Here is an 18,280-nt window from a genome sequence, read left to right on the forward strand (position 1 = left end):
GGAGGGGACTGATGGATGGGTATTTTTTGAAAATACGCGTCCTTCAAGTCCACTGAAAGCATGAAATCGTTCCCCCTGATCGAGTCAAGCACTGAGCGTGCCGACTCCTCGTGAACCGCGTCGTGCGAACGAAGCGGTTCAGGGGAGAGAGGTCTATCACCGGACGCCAGCCCCCCGATGCCTTCTCCACTAGGAAGAGGCGGCTGTAAAAGCCCGGTGACTGGTCCTCCACGATTTCTACAGCTCGTTTCGCCAGCATGGTCTTGATCTCCTGTCGAAGAGCGTTGTCCTTTGCTGATCCCCGGACATAGGTCTGTAGATGGACCGGTTTGGAGATGAGGGGGGGCCGAGACTCGAAGGGTAGTAGATATCCCTCCCGAAGGACGTCTACTATCCAGTTCTCGGCGCCGTAGCGCTGCCAAGTCGCCAATGGCTCGCTAGGCACCCCCCCACTTCCGGCAGCAGGTGAGGGGGAACGCCGTCCCTAGCGTTTCCCTCCTCGTTTCGACTTCTTTCCAGCACCTCCTCGGGGAAAGGAGGGCTGGGAGGAGGGCTGGTTGCGGCCTCCTCTAGCAGAAGTTGAAACAACAGGAGTCTTCACACGGGGTTTGGACGGTGCAACCGTCTTCGCCGCCGTGGAAGCGCTAGCCAAGCTCTTTGGTTTGGTTTGCGCAGTTACTCGAGATTGCCCAGAAACCTTCGAGACTGCCTGGTGGACTAAGCGGTCACTCGTCAGTGCGCGCCGTTCCACCGCAGCGTCCACCATCTCTCCAGGAAAGAGAGCTGGGAACTCCTAAGAGGTCCATTTCGTAGCCCGAGTGCCGCCTCACGCCCGGCCCCCTTGGTCACTCGGGTAAGGACTGCGTCCCTACGTCGAAGAACCAAGTTGGCCCACAGGTTAGCAGTCTGATGGGCGAGGTAAGAGATTGCTCTTCCTCCAGACTGGCACAGTCTCCTGAAAGAAGCGTCGTCTTCGAGCAGAACTCCCAGAGCCGGCCGCTACTTTGGATATTGTGAGGGACCACAAATCCAACCAGGAAACTGCCTGAATGCTGCCATAGAGGTATGATTCCTCCAGGGCAAGTGCCTCCTGCTGCGAGAACCATAGGTTCTCCGACAGGAGCTGCTGCAGGGACACACCTGGAGTCAGCCTCGCTAACTCTGGGTTAACCTGTTTCGGCAGTATCGGGTCTTCCGAAGGCACGTAAAATCGCCTCTGCCGCTGTAGAGGAGGAGGAAGCAGCTTAGAGGACCGTCCGGATTTTAGCGAGTCCTCCCGTCCTGAGACGAGATTCTCCACCTGATCCAGGACCGAGTCCGCAAGCTCCGATCGTGGCAACCCCACCATCATTTTGGGCTCCCTCTTGGGACCCCAAAATGATTCGAGCCGGGACGTGGGCTCTGCCGGTGGTAGCGGCGATCCTTCCGCAAGGTCATTATGCAGACGCATCAGCTTAATGACCTCTGCGAAGTTCCTCTGTATCTCAGGAGTTACAGCGTCTTGTGGAGTAGGACCGTCCAGTCCCTCCAGCAAGAGCATATCCCTCGATACTCCTCCTTCAGAAGGAGGAACAGCGACAGACCCCTGACGGTCGCCTCCAACTACTTGCGCGTACGTTCTGGTCGGTCCCAAGACCGTGCCTGAGCCGTACGGCGTCATAGCTGGGTCAGAGCGGCGCACCTCTCTGATCGCTCCTCGGTACCTCGCTCCTCCCGGTATAGCCGAGGAGGTTGAAGGTACGGGAGAGGACAGACCTGACGCTCCCCCCTCGCTCGCTGGCCGGACCAGCGTGCGTGGAGGGCTGCTGCTGATCGTCAACCCGCGGTGACGGTCGGGCAGCAGGCCTAGCCTTGCCGCTCGCCTGGGGCGATTGGCTCGGCTGAGAACGTCGAGACCGATCTCTAGCGTCAGGCGAGCTGCCGCTGGTCACCGTCTCGCCCCCCGGTCCCATCATCGGGAGCGGCGGACGGGTGACCTGCTAGGCTCTCTGTCGCGTCGAGACCGGTCAGCGTCCTCTCGGCGCGTCAAACCGCTGGTACCAGCCGTGGCTGGTACCGGCGGCCGTGGGGACTCCTTCCTCGCCTCAACCCGTGGCCGGTCAGCGACCGTCACGTCAGCCCGAGCAGCCAGTTGATCGCTGCGAGAGCGTCCACTGGCCTGGCGAGAGTCGTGTGCACGACTCTCGCCAGTCTTCTGCTCCGCGCCGCTGTCTTGACGGCGAGCGAGCTCGGGCGTCAAAACTTTGGCTGGACGGTCCTCTTTGGAAGAGCGTCCACTCGGTGCTTCTCGAACGAACGAAGAAGCGGCCGAGACGGAAACCTGGTTTTAGCGGCAGAACCGCTAGCACCAGGTGAGGACGCACCAGCCGAGGCTGGTGCACCTCTGGTCCCCGTCGACTTCTTCTTTGCAGAAGAAGCGACGGGCCCCGTTCCCGCAGGAACAGGAGGACCAGCAGAAGAGCTCCCCGGCTCGCCTGAGCGAGCCGGGCCCTTAGAAGATCCCGAAGGAGTCTTCTTAGGGGGGGAGGAGGCAACCTTCTTCTTCTTCGGCTGTTTAGCCTTAGAAGTCGAAGGGGAAGGAGAGGCAGCAGACGACGAAGCAGACGACGAAGAAGACGACGAAGACGACGACGACACCTTCTTCCTCTTCCTCTTCTTCTTCGCCAGGCTCCGCAGGACAGACGTCAGGTCTTCCATCCAGGAGGGAGCCGGGGCAGTTGCCGAAGCAACAGGGCCCGACTGCCACCTGTCCGGAAAGACCTGACTGTGACAGCACCACCAACAGCAGGAACAACAGGAACAGGTCCGGGAACAGCAGGAACGGCAGGAACATCTGAAAGAGAATGCGCAGGCCCCTGATCTGAAAAGGAATGAGCGGCTGGGACAGCAACAGGTACGGCAGGCACGGCAGGTACCACAGGAGAGCCAGGCGTCCTGTCGGCAGTTACCGTCATCCTCGGCACTGGCGGCAGGTCCAGGGGGGTACTCTTTGGGCAGCGGAAGTCCGGGGTCGGCAATACAAAGAATCCAGGTGGTGGTGGCACCGTCCTCTTTGGCACGGCAGTAATGGGTTTTTGTATAGCAGCCGTGGGTGTCACCGACATTATATGTGGCGTATACACCAGATGCGGTGGCATCTCATATGCTGGTGTCGTTACTGTGGTTAGTAGTAGTGGCACCGCACCATGAGTGACCACTGCCGACCCCGCCAACCGCTGAATCAACCCAATTGGATGCTGGGCACTCCCTGCAGTCCCAGCGACTCCCACACCTGTCCCAGGTCGTCCTCGCTGATGGCACACCTGCGGAAGCAAGAGTCGGGTTAGTTAGAGGGGTTTCCTCACGCCTGGGGGGAGAAGCACCCCCCCCAGAGCGGACGGAAGACCCCGAGTACAGCTGTACGTCCGGGTAGCGGGCGCCCTCATCCACACTCGACGGATCGAGAGAGGAGAAGGACTCCGCTACCCCCCCCGCAGGGGAAGGCGCGAAACGTGGGGGCTGGCCGGGGGGCAGGAAAGAGGACGAAGTGTCCGTTACCAAAGGAGTCACTGGACTTTCCGATGACTTCTTGGGCGGCCTAAGTCTCTTCCTGCCCTCGTACAGCACCCACTGCGCCTCGGACCAATTCATACATATGACACAGGGCTCGTTGCGGGAGCACTCTCGCCCCCGACAACGAGTACAAACCTCGTGAGGGTCCACATCAACAAATGATCTAAAACCTCCACATCTACGCCCCTCCAGCCCGGGACACACTCTACGGGCGACTGGAGGGCGCGGTGATATCTCCATTTCTTCCTCACTCATTGCAAGATCAATAAAGAAATGTACAAGTACTTACAGTCACTCTGATTTATACAGAAAGAGAGGGCAAATACTCAAACTCAAAGCAAACGACAAAGCGGGCAGAGCGATGACGAACACGTCCTTCCCACACACGGCCGAAAGCAAAAGTGATTTGTTTACCTCCCAGTCGCGCGGCGCGCGACGATCGGACAAGCAGTTAACTACCGTTCTCCCCTTGTTCGAAGCTTACGACCGTTCCAGCTGCCGCTAGCTACTTCCTATTGTTAAAGGACCGAGGGTTTGTATTACGTATCGGAACAATGTCCATTTGTAAAAACCCAACACCTTTTAATCTGAGATTTTCTACCTTAAGGATATTTTACTACACATTTATCCAATCCAACTAATTTTCATAACTCAATACAAATAGGCTTCTGAATTATGTATAAATAATGGAAATCATCAGCAAGACATTGACATTCATGTCCCTTTTTCTATTTACAGTTTAGACATGGAATGAGTTCTCTTCACATTTGTGTCTTGTGCACTTTCTTCCTGAATTCTAGCTTATCTAGCATTTTCTCTATGCTCTTTTACCAATTTTAAAGGCTTTCTTACTGGTTTTTTACCTGATACTTTACTTAAATCCTCAAAGTCTCAGTCAGTTTTATAGTTGCTGAACAACACATCTCTAAACAACTTCATTTGTCATACGTATATGCATCTCAACATGCTTCTACTATGAGACTAAGCATCCTTTAATAAGGCATTTGCACAAACTCCATTTTCTTTGTCAGTGGCTATGTTTCAGTTTCATACAATAATACAAACATTACACATCCATCACATATTTCCACTAATTGTAGTGACCATAAATTTTCAGTATTCTTTAAAGGGGCACCCTTGTTTACCAGTGCCATAGTCTGGTAATCTCTTTACCATTCTACATTTTCTCTTACTGCTCCCCCAATACATGCTTCACAGCCCATTGCATCTAACCTGACATCATCCAACCACTATCTGGCCAAGTGAATATACAGTGGAGGGCAAACTCAAAACAACTTACTCATATTAACATAGTATCAGAGAAATACTCGGGATAAAAATATATAAAAAGAGTAAGCCATTTTTAGGTTAGGTTGTGGTGGAAAGGCAGATCTCAAGTACATGTAGATTACTTCTGTTACCTGGAGAAGACAATGAATTGTACAGTACGTGCTGAAAGGACAGTGAGCAAGTGGTAACAAAAGCACGAATGCAGTGGAATGAGTGACAAAATGGTAATAAAGTGTCCCATCATTAAACAACAAATATTTAAGGCATGTAAATTTGCTAAGATTCATGGCAGAAGTGTACTGAAATCTTACTACAAATGAGGTTGTCTAATTGCATAAAGATTTGTTGCCAAGAGGCTGAACATTTTCTTCTGAAAATGAGTTTGTCTTCAAGCCTAATATATGTATTAAGAGTATTTTTGGTTGTAATCACAAGTATGATACCAACACTGCAGTATACTGCACCTTGATTAAATATTGGAAAACAGATCTCAAGGACTAAGATGTTTTAGATACATGAAAAAGAGGGAGCAAGGAGCTGTAGTCAAAACAGTAGTAGCTTTGGAAGTTACAGAACAAACACCAGAAGGCAGGCCCAGAAGAGAAAGAAAAAGGAGACCTAAAGTAGATAAAAATTTAAGCAGAGAATTCTTTTCATATCTACTCTGTATACAGAAATCAGACATAAAAACATTCATGACAATGTTATCTATAATTGTAGCTGTGTCCTATAAAAACTACCATACAGCCTACAAGTTAGCTATGACATTTCTACTTACAAGTGCAAACGACTATATCCAAAGTTTCTTATGTTAATTAAAGTATATCACATTGCAATTCAATATTTATGATACTTCATATGTTGTAACTAATACAGCAATAAAATGGATATCACAAATACCATAAAACTCTATGATAATGGAGCCTGGTGCTACTGTCAGTCTTTCATTATGCTTTATAACTATTTCTCCTAGTTTTGGCATATAATAAGAATATCAGTGCCAGTAATTCTTTGGTAACTGAATGAGCAATGAAATTATAAAAACAGTTACCAGAACACTATAAGTGAAGTTTACAGATCATTATATGTTTTAACATTCAAACCCACAAACATATACATGTAAAAGAAAAAATATTTCGATGAATTTAGAATGAACTATATACGTATCATAAATTAATATCCTGTCCCCTACCTCCAAGGTCCACTTGTAACGAGCTTTCCAGTTGTCGGTGATACCCTCAATAACCACAGGCTTGTAGAGCTTTTCGTAACGTTCGATGAACTCTTCAGGTGACACATCATTAACATGAATGCGCTCAGCACCATCTTTAAGACCTTTGATGTTGCAATCAAATTTACTCTTGTAATCTAAGCGTGTCCAAGCACCTTTTTCTATACACAATTCTGTGAAGAGAAAACAAGACCTGTTTATAAGGCTATTTCCATTACTGCAAAGACTATGCAGTTCACCCAAATCACTTATTCTAAAATCTTAACTTACACAAATTGGATGAAGTATTGCTTCTAACTATGAAGAGGAACTGCCAACTGTGCTACCAGGTTGGCACACTAGAAGTAATGTTAAAATTATTTTTGATTCATCCCCCAGATACCAACTTTCTATCATACACTTTATATTCACTCCCTCTGGTCTTTTTCAACTAAGCTTTGCCTTAGCATCTTAAAGTGATGATGATGATGAAGACTATAGGTTTTGACATTGGAATAACATATCTTTGGTAGCCACTGTGAGTCCTCAAAGAGTTACATTCTCATGGTCACCCCAAGGCTCCATAAGACAGATCAACCAACTACAAAGAATTCTCTTACAGTTGGTCTTGGCTAAAAAGTGCTTGTATTAAACATGTCTACTTGAGTAAATTAAATAAAAAAATGAGAATTCAACATTTTACACAAAATTTTCATACAGCAACAGCATCATTCAACACAGATGTTCTGGTTGAGGCACATGTACTTTCTCCTTATAAACAACAAAGTATAAAACATCCTAAAGAATGTCTTCATGATTATACATCCCAAACTGCTGGAAAATAATAATCTAAAAACACAAAGACTGAGATAGTCTGGGCAAACCAGAAGGGGAGGTAAGCCATTATCAGTAAATCAATTATACAGGCAGTTCCCCAGAAATTGGCGGGGGTTCTGTTCTCCGAGGGGTGCTGATAAGTGAACACCACCATTAACCGAAAATATATTCTGTTTTTTTCCATCTGTGGTGTTCGCGTATGGTAACACTGCGTCCCGCACTTTAGATAGTTATGCTATGTGTAAGTTTTAGGTAAATAAAATGATATTTGGGTGTAAATTTGCAACTGGAAAGTGTTTTAATAATTTACTGTATGCAAATTACACTGTTAATATTTGAAATAGCATATTATTATAATTGTTGAATGTAAGCTGAATGTAACTATTTAAAGCCCAGGACGCAGTGTTACCATACGCAAACACCACAGGCGGGTGGACAGATGAAAAAAAAAACTGAGTATAGGTGATTTATGGCGCCATAATGGCACCTCTATTAGGTATGTTACGGGGCAATAACTCATTATTGGCGCAATGATGCTCTTTATGGCACTGATAACCAGAACTCGGCCCTGTTATGGGGCCATAAATCACCGATTTTATGGAACTAGGCAAGCGCCATGAAACTGGATCACCAATAACCGGGGACTGTCTGTAGTTCACTGGGGTTTTAGTCTTAATACTCCAATTTTTTCTGGGTTCTAATGAATTCATCTTTTGGGATGAGCCATTTAGCTTAGCCTTTTTTAGTATATACATGTATTGAGTGAATGTTCATGGAAAATTTCTGGAGATTTATTCAACCCAAATCATTTTTTTCAATTGTTTATGACTATGCCAGTTCACATACACCATAAAATTAAAGTGTTCCTTGTGGCACATGCTCAAACACAAGCGGAACCATCCTAATCACTCCAGGCTTCAGAAATCACTGTGTATAATTCTGTCCCTTTACAAAAGTTGCTAAATAGCACCACCTGTGATAGAAAAATTATTATTATTATTATATCATTATTACTATTATTATTCAGATGAACCCTATTCATATGGAACAAGCCCACAGGGGGCCACCGACTTGAAATTCAAGATTCAAAGAATATGGTGTTTATTCAAAGGAACAAAATTAACAGAGATACAGAAAGGGTTCAGTTATTAGAAAAGAAAAAATACATTAACAAATTAATGAATAGATAGACAAAAAATTAAATTATTAAAATACAAGGAGGACTGCCTAAGGGTAGTACTAGTGAATTACATCTTTGCTTGAACTTTTGAGGTTCCAATTTTATATCATTCAGGGACGGTTCAGTCCACAGTAGCGAATGCCAAAACACGATCCAAATACGTCACCAAAAAGCCGAAAAACGTTGATCAAATGTTGAAAAAATGAATCTAAGTCAGGAGGTAATAACAACAATGTTGATACCACCGCGACAGAGAAAATATGATAGAAAACGGGGATGGTTTCCTAGTCCTGCGCCCGCCCAGGGCAAGGCCGGTAGATCACCTGACCTACCTGTAGCGAGTGGCGCGAAATTTGAATTTCTGTCGGGGACGACGGAGTCTTAGCTATGTATATATCTGACAGGTAAGTTGATTGTATGAAATTGTATTTTTCATAACTAAGAAACCTGAGATCTTAGCGTAAAGGGATTTTCTCCGGCATGCCTAGCTGGAGTCCAGTTATTAATAGCACGAGGTTTTGTGGTAATGGGAGATAGCCAATGGGGAAAGAGGTGGGTAGAGCCCAACCTCGTCTCCCCCTAGAGGATGCTGTGATACTTCAGTTCTCTTAACCGCCTTTCCAACAAGACAAGCATTCTTTCTTGTTCAAAAGCTGGGTTTTTTTTTTAGTACTTCCTGCTCACTTTAAGTCTTGGCATTCTGGTTTTTCATTCTCTTTTGATAGTTACATTTACTGCATGCTGGTGCTGCAGTTCAGAAAAATCTGGTCGCTCTCTTAAAATACAACTTACAAAAAATTGACAAACAAAAACCATCCATTGATGATTCATGTCTTAACTCCAAATGTTAGGAAACAGAATCCTAACCCCAACAAACCACTCTACCTAAAATTTACACATCTCTTGCAGAAGCAGACATCAAGTTACCAGATTTATGGGCACAATGATCCCCACAAATATGGGGGATCACTGTAATTGCACATTGCTTAAAGAACTGACAGAGAAGACTGTCATTGAGCAGAACCTGTTTACCATTCATTCATTTCCCATGTACATTCAAAATTACAGACCAAACATTAAAACATTCCTCTAAAGGTTTCCTGGGATACCTTATAAAAAAAAGATATCCTTTTTCTGTTTTTGTCTTCAGTCCTTGGTTCCCTGAAGATATGGGTATAATGTTTAATATATAGCAATAAAGATTGTCCTTCTTGTCCTGGCAAGTAAAACAGATGGAAGCACAAGGCACCAGCAAACTGATCCATGCCACCTGGAGTTACAATCTTGCTACATAGTTAAGACCTATTTATTTCATTCCTCTGTGAGGATTGTTAAGTAGGGTCTAATGACAAGCATGAATCAGATCAGTATGATGACAAGCCAGAATCAAAAGGTTCATATCCAGGATTGCACAGAATCTACAAAGATGAGGTTAACATAGGTGTCTCTCCAATCTGAGATGTCTCTTGGGAATAGAGGCAGTCCCTGGTTTACAGTGGGGGTTCTGTTTCTGGCAGAGTGCCATAACCGGAAAAACGCTGAACACCAGAACATCATAATAATAATGGGAATAAATGGCGCTTAAGGTGCCATATGGTGTAAAACTGGCTTGCGGCACAATAAAACTGCTTACAGAGTTGTAAAATTAGGTTAACTGACCTTGCTCTAAAGAGGAAAGGTAATAACACCTGGGTTGTACAATGCATACAGGAGGATGGATGTCTTTAATTCTGCCACCTTTGAAAAGTACTGAAGCATGTTGAGATTCCTAAGGAAAAGCAGCAGGTGCACCGCAGCTCTATTATAAGCTTATTACAGCTAATATGTCTGGATACAAAGAACATTACGAGGACATTCCCTTTTCCTTCTGCTGTAACTAATCATGATCTCAATTTGTCCTGGTGAAAACCTCTTGAAGCTTTTTCTTCTAAGATTCTGTCATGATGAAAGTTGTAACCAGTGAGTAACAATAACACCTTTAATGAATTGCCCTTGATCCCTGGGTATGCTACTGCAACTGTAACTTCCATTTTGTAGTTTATGCCTTGCCCTTCACATGAAAAGTGAAGAATTGAGACCTAAATGGACTGCCTTTACCATCAAGCAGGTTAATGCGAAATGTTCTGTAGTGACCAAGTACTTATAATTCTCTTTGAAATCACAGTGCCAATCTTATCACCAGCGAGGTTTCCCTCAAACACTGATAGAACCTCAAACACTGATAGTAGCTGGATTCCTGCCTACCTGGGTCACAACTGCTCAAGAATACTAACTCACCTAGGAAGGACTGGAGAACACTGAACAGGGGTTGCAGTGGCATTGGGAGGACGAGGAATAACCTCCACAAGTGGGGCTACATTCCTCACCCAATTGTCCCTGTGCCCACCAAGTCCAAACCATGACTTACATCTGGACCAGCTGTGGATTGGATCCTACAGGCACCAGAGAAGATCCCTACGATGCTAATGAAAGAATTAAATATTTTGAGCAGTAACTTTGATGGAATTTGGTGACTTCTAATTCACCAGTGCAAGAAATTTAGGTTTTAACATATTTTTGGCAGGGTCTGTTCCCTTTTTATTAAGTCAAGTAAAATCTTGATGGAAGGAGTCAGTACTGTGAAAATAAAATTTTTTAATCAATTTGTTTTCTTCATAGCTAACAAACCTGAGCTCTTAACAATTGGATTATTTTCTAGTGCCACTTGGAAATCAGTTCAAACAATCAAAGATTGTAAAGCAAGGAATCTGTGGCATCTGGCAACTCGTGTATACGAGTTGGTCACCGACTGGACTAGGTACCTCGTGATGGGTCAGTCTTCTTTGACTGTCTTGGAGAGTGGTCACTTTTGCGCTCTCCTTCCCATGCGGATCAAGTCCATTGGACAAAAGGCACCACATTGTTCATGTCTAAATATGAGACAGTTCTTGAGTCTATCTATGCTGAAGAATCAAACACTAGCAGATGGCAAACCTATGACTTGAAGGGATGCTGGCAAGGTCAAAACAGAATCCTCCAATAGGAAACTTTGCCACCCTTAAGTAAAACTTGGCATCTACCAAGTGACTGCAGTTTGGAGAGCCATCTGACATTCTTCAATCATTTACGTTCACAGGCCTTATCTCATTGTTAAGGGCCTTGTGTATTTAAGTGTGCCCCATAAGCCCATGAGAATAATTGTTGCCCTTGGTTTCTGGTATTCTTTGAAGACTGGTCACAGACAGGGATAATTTTGGTGACTTTGCCAGAGGTTCCCTCAAGGGTACCTGCTGTTTCCTGCTTCTGGAATTTGGAAAACTACATCAGCTGCTCTTAAACCCTCTTACTACCTCAACCTGGCAACTGACATTGACCATTTAAAAGTTTTTCATGCAGAAAAGGAGAACTTCCTTTCAAGTTGTCAACAGTTCTTTCACTATAAATCCAGGCAAAAAAGGTGGGTCTACAATGAGGATTATGTCTGAGAAATATCTAATGCTGTTTCTGGCCTCTAAAAGCTTGGTGCAAGCCCAACTGTGATTCCCAAAACAAAAAAGAATAAGACAAAATGTAACTCCCCATCTTTTGGCATCTATCAAAAAATCATAAGAGATCACTTGGTAATTTCCAGCATTTTTAACTACTACCAATCAGGCTCTCCCATGAAATACAGCAAGCCTACTTCATTTCCTTCTGTATGCTTATTACAGTATCCTTAAACAGCAAAGCAATCCTTCTCAATTTGATTCTTGCCAGGTTGTATATCCTTTCATTTCACAGAACACTGGCAAGTGCTGGTAACCTAGCAAATCTCTACTTCCTTAACACAGTGGGTTAACACAGTATCGTCTTGGGGATTTCTTCCCCTTGGACAGCAGTGCACTTTTGAAGTCAGAAAAATCAGTTTCTAATCCCCATTGAGGGCAAGCTGCATTAAAAGCTGTTGTGGTCAACATCAGAAAGAAATTATATCGGTGAAATTCGTCTCCCTGCCCATCAGATTTATTGTTTTTACTTGTACACTAACAACCTTTATCATCATACTCAAAAGCTTGTGTTTTTTCCTAATTCACAGTTTAAGCTCATACCAACTTTTAAGCATATATATACCTATAACTTTTCTGAAATATTCAAAAATAAAATTTCAGTAACTAATACTGCAATGCATATACGTATCACTGCTTCGTCACTTATTAATGAATATCTGGATATGCATAACCATTTGAATTATGAAATATAATAACTGCTTTTGGTTATGGTAAAAAAAACAACCTTAGAGGTTTCCTTTTGCCTTGAAAGCATGCCACTTTTCCCCTAGAAACCTATTATCCAATCAGATAAATGAAATACGATGCAAAATTAGTACGTCATGACTCTTGGCCCATGAGTGCATGCGATGTTATAGATGCGACATCCTTACAAAATCAATAACGAGCATAATAATTCTTAAGTACTTGAAGTGAACCACTGCAGGAACTCAATACTCAGAACAGGAAAGCCCCAGAGGGGGCTGAGTGACAGATGTGGGTTAGAGGACTTGCAGCCATACTGAAACCTGCCATTCCTATCAAAGAATGCCAATAAATTATCCTACGCACAGCTTATACTACTGAATTATTCTAATATTTTGGATATAGTACAATGATTAGTTGTGATTCCTATAGAATGTAGTAGGCCTTATTGTAAAGCAATGATCACTCTCTCTAATCAGTTTGCTAAAACAGAAAAAATGATATTTTTATAATAAAATTTTATTATAAAATAATGTTTTATTCATACTTACCAAGCAATTATTCAGCTGTAGGATTCCTACACACAGCAGACCAAACTTCAAGTTTCTTGGTGGCGCCACCATCGTTAGTGTAGGTAACTAGTTACCAACCACTTCTGGTAAACAGGTATGACGACATCACACCTCTCAATTGGATTATGGCCACAAACTCCACCTGTGGGGAGGAGGGAGGGCGCAAATCAAATAATTGCTTGGTAAGTATGAATAAAACATTATTTTATCTTATAAAGCCATTTTTATTCCGTCTTACCAAGCAATTATTCAGTTGATTCCAAATTGAATGGTGGAGGGTAGTGGAGATAACACCTGAAATAATTCAATTATCAAAAGGGTTACAGTGTGAAAGCAAAGAGCATATGCTTCTCGTACCTTACCTTGTAAGCGAGCTGCTGCAGATGAGTACTGCCTCTGGTTGGCGGTAATCTTACTTAGTAGAAAGAATGATAGCTAGACCATGTGTCTCCTCTACAAAGTGGAATGTTCCTTGAAGTCGTGGGCTTAACCGGTGACTTTGCAAGGAAACAATAATTCAAGAATGCCCTTGCCCTGGGCGAGAACCAGATACCATCAATTAAAACAATAGATATGGTCACCTACACCAAAAAAATCCAATACCCTCCATTCCAAACCGACTGGAGGGTACTACAGGTAATAAGTACTACCTCCAGACTTCCCAGAAAGCCAACAACCCTGATACCAGGCAAAATAATAGAGGGACAATAAAACCCCCCATGTTGCTTCTTCTAATACCATGCCAGCAACAGACTAAAGCCCAAGAGTACTACGGTTCTCAAACACAGCCTTAACCTCTTTCAAATAATGTGTAGAGAACACTGACTTAGATCTCCAAAACGTCGATTGTAAGATCCCTAATAACAATAGGTTACTGCGAATCACTAGTGAAGTAGTGACAACCCTCACTTTGTGCGCCTTAACCTTCAACAGCGCTAATGACTCATCGTTAACTTGGGGGTGATGAGCGATCTGAGAAAGGACATAGCGTTCTTCAAAAGGGGACAAGAAGGGGTCTAGTACATTTTGGAACAGATCATTTGGCTCCACCGTTTTGGCGATAGACAGTTTGGCGCTCATTATTTTGGCGATGAGCACTTTTGGCACCAATACAGAATAAAAACAAAGTCGAAAGTTCATAGATTAGTCTCTCGTTCTGTAATTATATCCTCACACATCAATATATTTGCTTAAATGTTCCATCCACATACCACACATCAGATTCACGTAAAATATTTACCCAGGTCTTTCTACCAAAAATAAAAATTCTCTCATCTTCTTGACCACTATCGCCAATTAAAGTTTGCAGGACTGACCACCATTTGTCACATAAAATTAATACTCTCTTGAACTAACAGGATTTGGAGAAGCAAAATATAACTGACTTAGTTTTCTTTATACAATTTTTTTCATGGCATCAGTAGTTGCTAATGCTGCTAGAGCAATATGAGAACTGTTTTCAATTATATTTACGTTTTACACTTGTGTTGATTTTTAGCAACTTCCACACTTACTGATGAAGCACCATGATAATATGTGCAATTTTGGCTTGTCTCTCTTGCTTAGAATGTTTTCTGGCATTTCTAGTTTGGGTTGTACAAAATGATAGAAAGAAAATTGTATTGCAGTTTTCCAAGATGAAGAGACAACAGGTTTGATTATCATAAGTGTTAAAAGAGAAAATGATTACAAAACGAGACTAATCTGCGGAAGGGCGTTACAGCTTTGACTGTCAACTTTTGACCTTTTGTTTCTGTATTTCAGTTTCCCAGTATTAAGAGACAACAGGTTTGATTGTCATAAGTGTTAAATGAGAAAATGCTTACAAAGCTTTGACTATCAACTTCTGACTTTTTGTTTTTATTCTGAATTAGCGGCAAAAGAACTCAGTCGCCAAAACTGTCTACTATTGCCAAAACGGTGGAGCCAAATGAGTGCGCCAAAAGGGCACCGCCAAACAGTCCTGTTCTAACGACAAAGATCCTTCACCGAACACCATAAACGTGCAGGACCTCTCACTTTCTCCGTTCTATGGAGATAAAATTTTAGCGCCCCAACTGGACAGAGAAGTCTTTCTTCCTCTTCTGACCCAAAAATATCCATGATATCCTTAATGACAAAAGAGTCAGGCCAAGGTTCCAACAGATTCTCATTCTTCACCAAAAAGGAAAGGGCTAAGGAACAAACTGCAATTCCTTGAGCGAAACCTACTCTTCTGGCCACAGAGTGAATTTCACTGACACGTTTCGCTGAAGCCAGTGCAAATAAAAAGAGAGTTTTCTTTGTTAAATTCCACTGAGAAGACGATTGAAGAGGCTCTGGAAATATATTTCAGGACTACATTGAGATTCCAAGCTACACAGTCCTTTGGTGCTTCCGATGTCTCAAAAGACCGGTTAAGGTCTGTCAGAATCCCCTTCACTCACACTAGCACTGGGCACTTTAACTTCACTTTTCTCCAAGAACGATTTCATGGAAGCACCTAACTCCATCATAGTATTCGCCAATTACTCAAAAACTTCCTCTCAAAACTTGATTCAAAGCTGGCAATGATATCAAAAAATGCACCATGGGAAGCTGGTAAAGGAGTAGGCAGTGAAGGGGTTGGAGGACTGAGAATGGAGAGATTTCCAAGGAAAGGAGAAGAAGCAGGAGTAGAAATCTCTGCTAACACTTGGGAAGGCGAAGGAGTTACACTAGCCTTACTATCTGCCCTAAGGACTGCTTTTCTCTTCCTATCTTGTAACACCTTATAATGTGAACAATAAAGTTTCCACTTATCACCCCAATCCTGACATACAGAACATGTAAGTTCCCTTGAACACTCCTGACCCCTACATTTAGTACATCTAGAGTGAGGATCGTATCCTTTAACCAGCCCAATTTTGCAGCCATCTGCGCAAAACCTAACTCTAGATGAGCTTGAATCCAACATATTCAAGTAAAAAAAGGTAGCAAAATAAATAAAATAAGCAAAATAAGCCAAGCTAATTCTGAAAATAAAAAACCACACCGAAACTGTACGTCACTAATATCCAGGAGTCAAAAAACTATCCAAATGATGAAGAAGGTCCACAGAGCTACCGATGTTACTCAGGAGCCAGTAGAAAACCAATGGATAGGTGTGACGCCGTCATACCTGTTTACCGAAAGTGGTTGGTAACTGGTTACCTACACTAACGATGGCGCCGTCACTGAGAAACTTGAAGTTTGGTCTGTCGTGCGTAGGAATCCTACGGCTGAATAATTGCTTGGTAAGACTGAATAAAATATCTATATTATATTCCTACTGATGAATGACATAACATAAAAATCAGACAACAAGGGATAGCTGTGCTTAATATCTTGCATCCATCACATGTTATAAAAGGTAAAAAACCGCATGGTACAGGGGTGGACCATGTACGATCAATGTGTACAACCCCAAGAAAAGTACATTATAACGCGTCCTGACACCGGAGTAGAGGTCTTTAGCTCCGTTTCTCACCAACAACAAGTCGCGTCTGATGCCCATCTCCGATGTCAGGACGCGTTATAATGTACTTTTTTTGGGGTTGTACACATTGATTGTACATGGTCCACCCCTGTACCATGCGGTTTTTTACCCTAGTATAGCAAACTAAACTCTTTTTATTGTACTAAATGTAAATCCTTCTCCATATAGGCCTGACAAATTTGAAATAAGATGTCTGACAAATGATATAAAATGCATAAACTGATTGTATCTAGGGTAGTGGATGGCTTTTAATATGACCCCCTCCATATCTACAGTGTTACCATTGCTCTGGATCACCATAACTTACTTTTGTTTGTATGGTGTTTTTACGTTGCATGGAACCAGTGGTTATTCAGCAAAGGGACCAACGGCTTTACGTGACTTCCGAACCACGTCGAGAGTGAACTTCTATCACCAGAAATACACATCTCTGACTCATCAATAGAATACCTGAATCGAATTGACCACACCACTGAGGCGCCCACCATAACTTACAACCAACAAGGATATTTGTTTTTCACACTACTAGACACCATCTTATTTTCAATTTAACTTTGACAACTGGTTTGCACCCAAATATTAATTTTTCCACAGACAAGTACGCCCACCATTCAGATAGGGTGAATGACCGAACAGCAACATAGCGACAACCTCTCCCAGAATGCGGCCACCTTCCTGAAAAAGTACCTGAATTCACTGCCATGAGCATCAATCAAGAGTATTGGCCCATCTTGGCAGGACATTGAGACCTTTACGTTCCTCTCGAAAGAACTATTTTCTACTAAATTACAAAATAATGCCATAATTCAAGCTCTTTGTCGGGAAGTGGTAGCGTTCCGAGAGAGGTGGCTGCTATGTTGCCATTCAGTCATTTACCCTACAAAGTTATTGAGATGTACTCCAAAGTATTCAGGTACAGTTAAACGAGTATAAGAAACCTAGTCCTTCACTAACCAACCTAATCAAATCCTTACCAACCTACAGCAACCTAAATAGTAGGTCTTTCTGGCCACATTGAGGTATGTCCAACTTAAGCTGGTTTCCCTTCTTGCACATTCAAACAAATTGGTCAAGTATGACCTCAACTCAAGAATATGGCATTTATGATGCTCTGGGTTAGTGAAGACTACCATTTGAGGTGACTGTCTAGCCCTAAATGACCGGCAGCAACATAATCAACAGCATTCCTTTGTTTAAGCCAACAAAGGATATGGGATGAGGCCTTAAAACAATCCTACTGAAGCCATTCATGGTCAAGAAACACGTATGCAACAAGGCTTATAATTTAAAAAAATTACAAATTGCAAAGCCTTAAGAGAATTGAATCAAAGAAGCATTGTAGCATTTGACACCGAAAAGGACTACCCTACACCTACGGTAGTTCGACTCAGACTAGCCTACTAATAAGATACGGCAAACTAGGTACACACCATATACAATATCAATATTTGTTGTACTTTTTATAATACTGTAAAATATTAGTGTACCCAAGTACTAATATAACTTGGCGGCCGCCACACGTAATTTAATCCCGTAAGCATGGGATGGTCTAAGATGGTTGTTGGAGGCCAGACCATTCCTTGCGTAATCCCACGTTGACTTACATCTACCACTTTTAATACCTAAACCAAACAATAAATTTCAGCAGTTTAAAGTAATGTGCAATACATGAGCAACAGGAGTATAACTTGGACTTAATTGCAAGCCAACAACAACGACAGAGTAAATGTTATCAGTGTAGGCTACGTGACAAACAAGGCTTTCCCGATGGTGGTGGTGGAAAAGAAAGTGAACAATTTCGTTTCCGATTACAAAATCACATGTAATCACCTGGACGTGCTTTCTTTTTAGCCTCCCTAACACGTTTCCTGCATCTGTGATCCATTATGAACTTCTGCAGTAGAGGGGTACAAAAATAGAGCTAAGGCTTCT

At 43.0% G+C, this 18,280-nt stretch overlaps 1 protein-coding gene across 1 annotated transcript in view; it reads right to left on the bottom strand.

Moving 5' to 3' along the window:
* The window catches only part of LOC135216922 (bifunctional arginine demethylase and lysyl-hydroxylase JMJD6-like), a 46,744-nt gene that overhangs the window by 28,393 nt on the left and 71 nt on the right, over window positions 1-18,280 (bottom strand). Inside the window, exons 1-2 of the mRNA XM_064252471.1 lie at window positions 18,179-18,280; window positions 6,035-6,246 (exon numbers count right to left, since the gene is read on the bottom strand). The exon at window positions 18,179-18,280 is cut by the window's right edge and continues 71 nt beyond it. Of these exons, the coding sequence (XP_064108541.1) occupies window positions 6,035-6,246; window positions 18,179-18,233 (267 nt within the window). The 5' untranslated portion in view covers window positions 18,234-18,280. The remainder of the gene's footprint in view (window positions 1-6,034; window positions 6,247-18,178) is intronic.

Source organism: Macrobrachium nipponense, chromosome 6, assembly GCF_015104395.2.
Source record: "Macrobrachium nipponense isolate FS-2020 chromosome 6, ASM1510439v2, whole genome shotgun sequence".
In the NCBI taxonomy this organism is placed as follows: Eukaryota; Metazoa; Arthropoda; class Malacostraca; order Decapoda; family Palaemonidae; genus Macrobrachium; species Macrobrachium nipponense.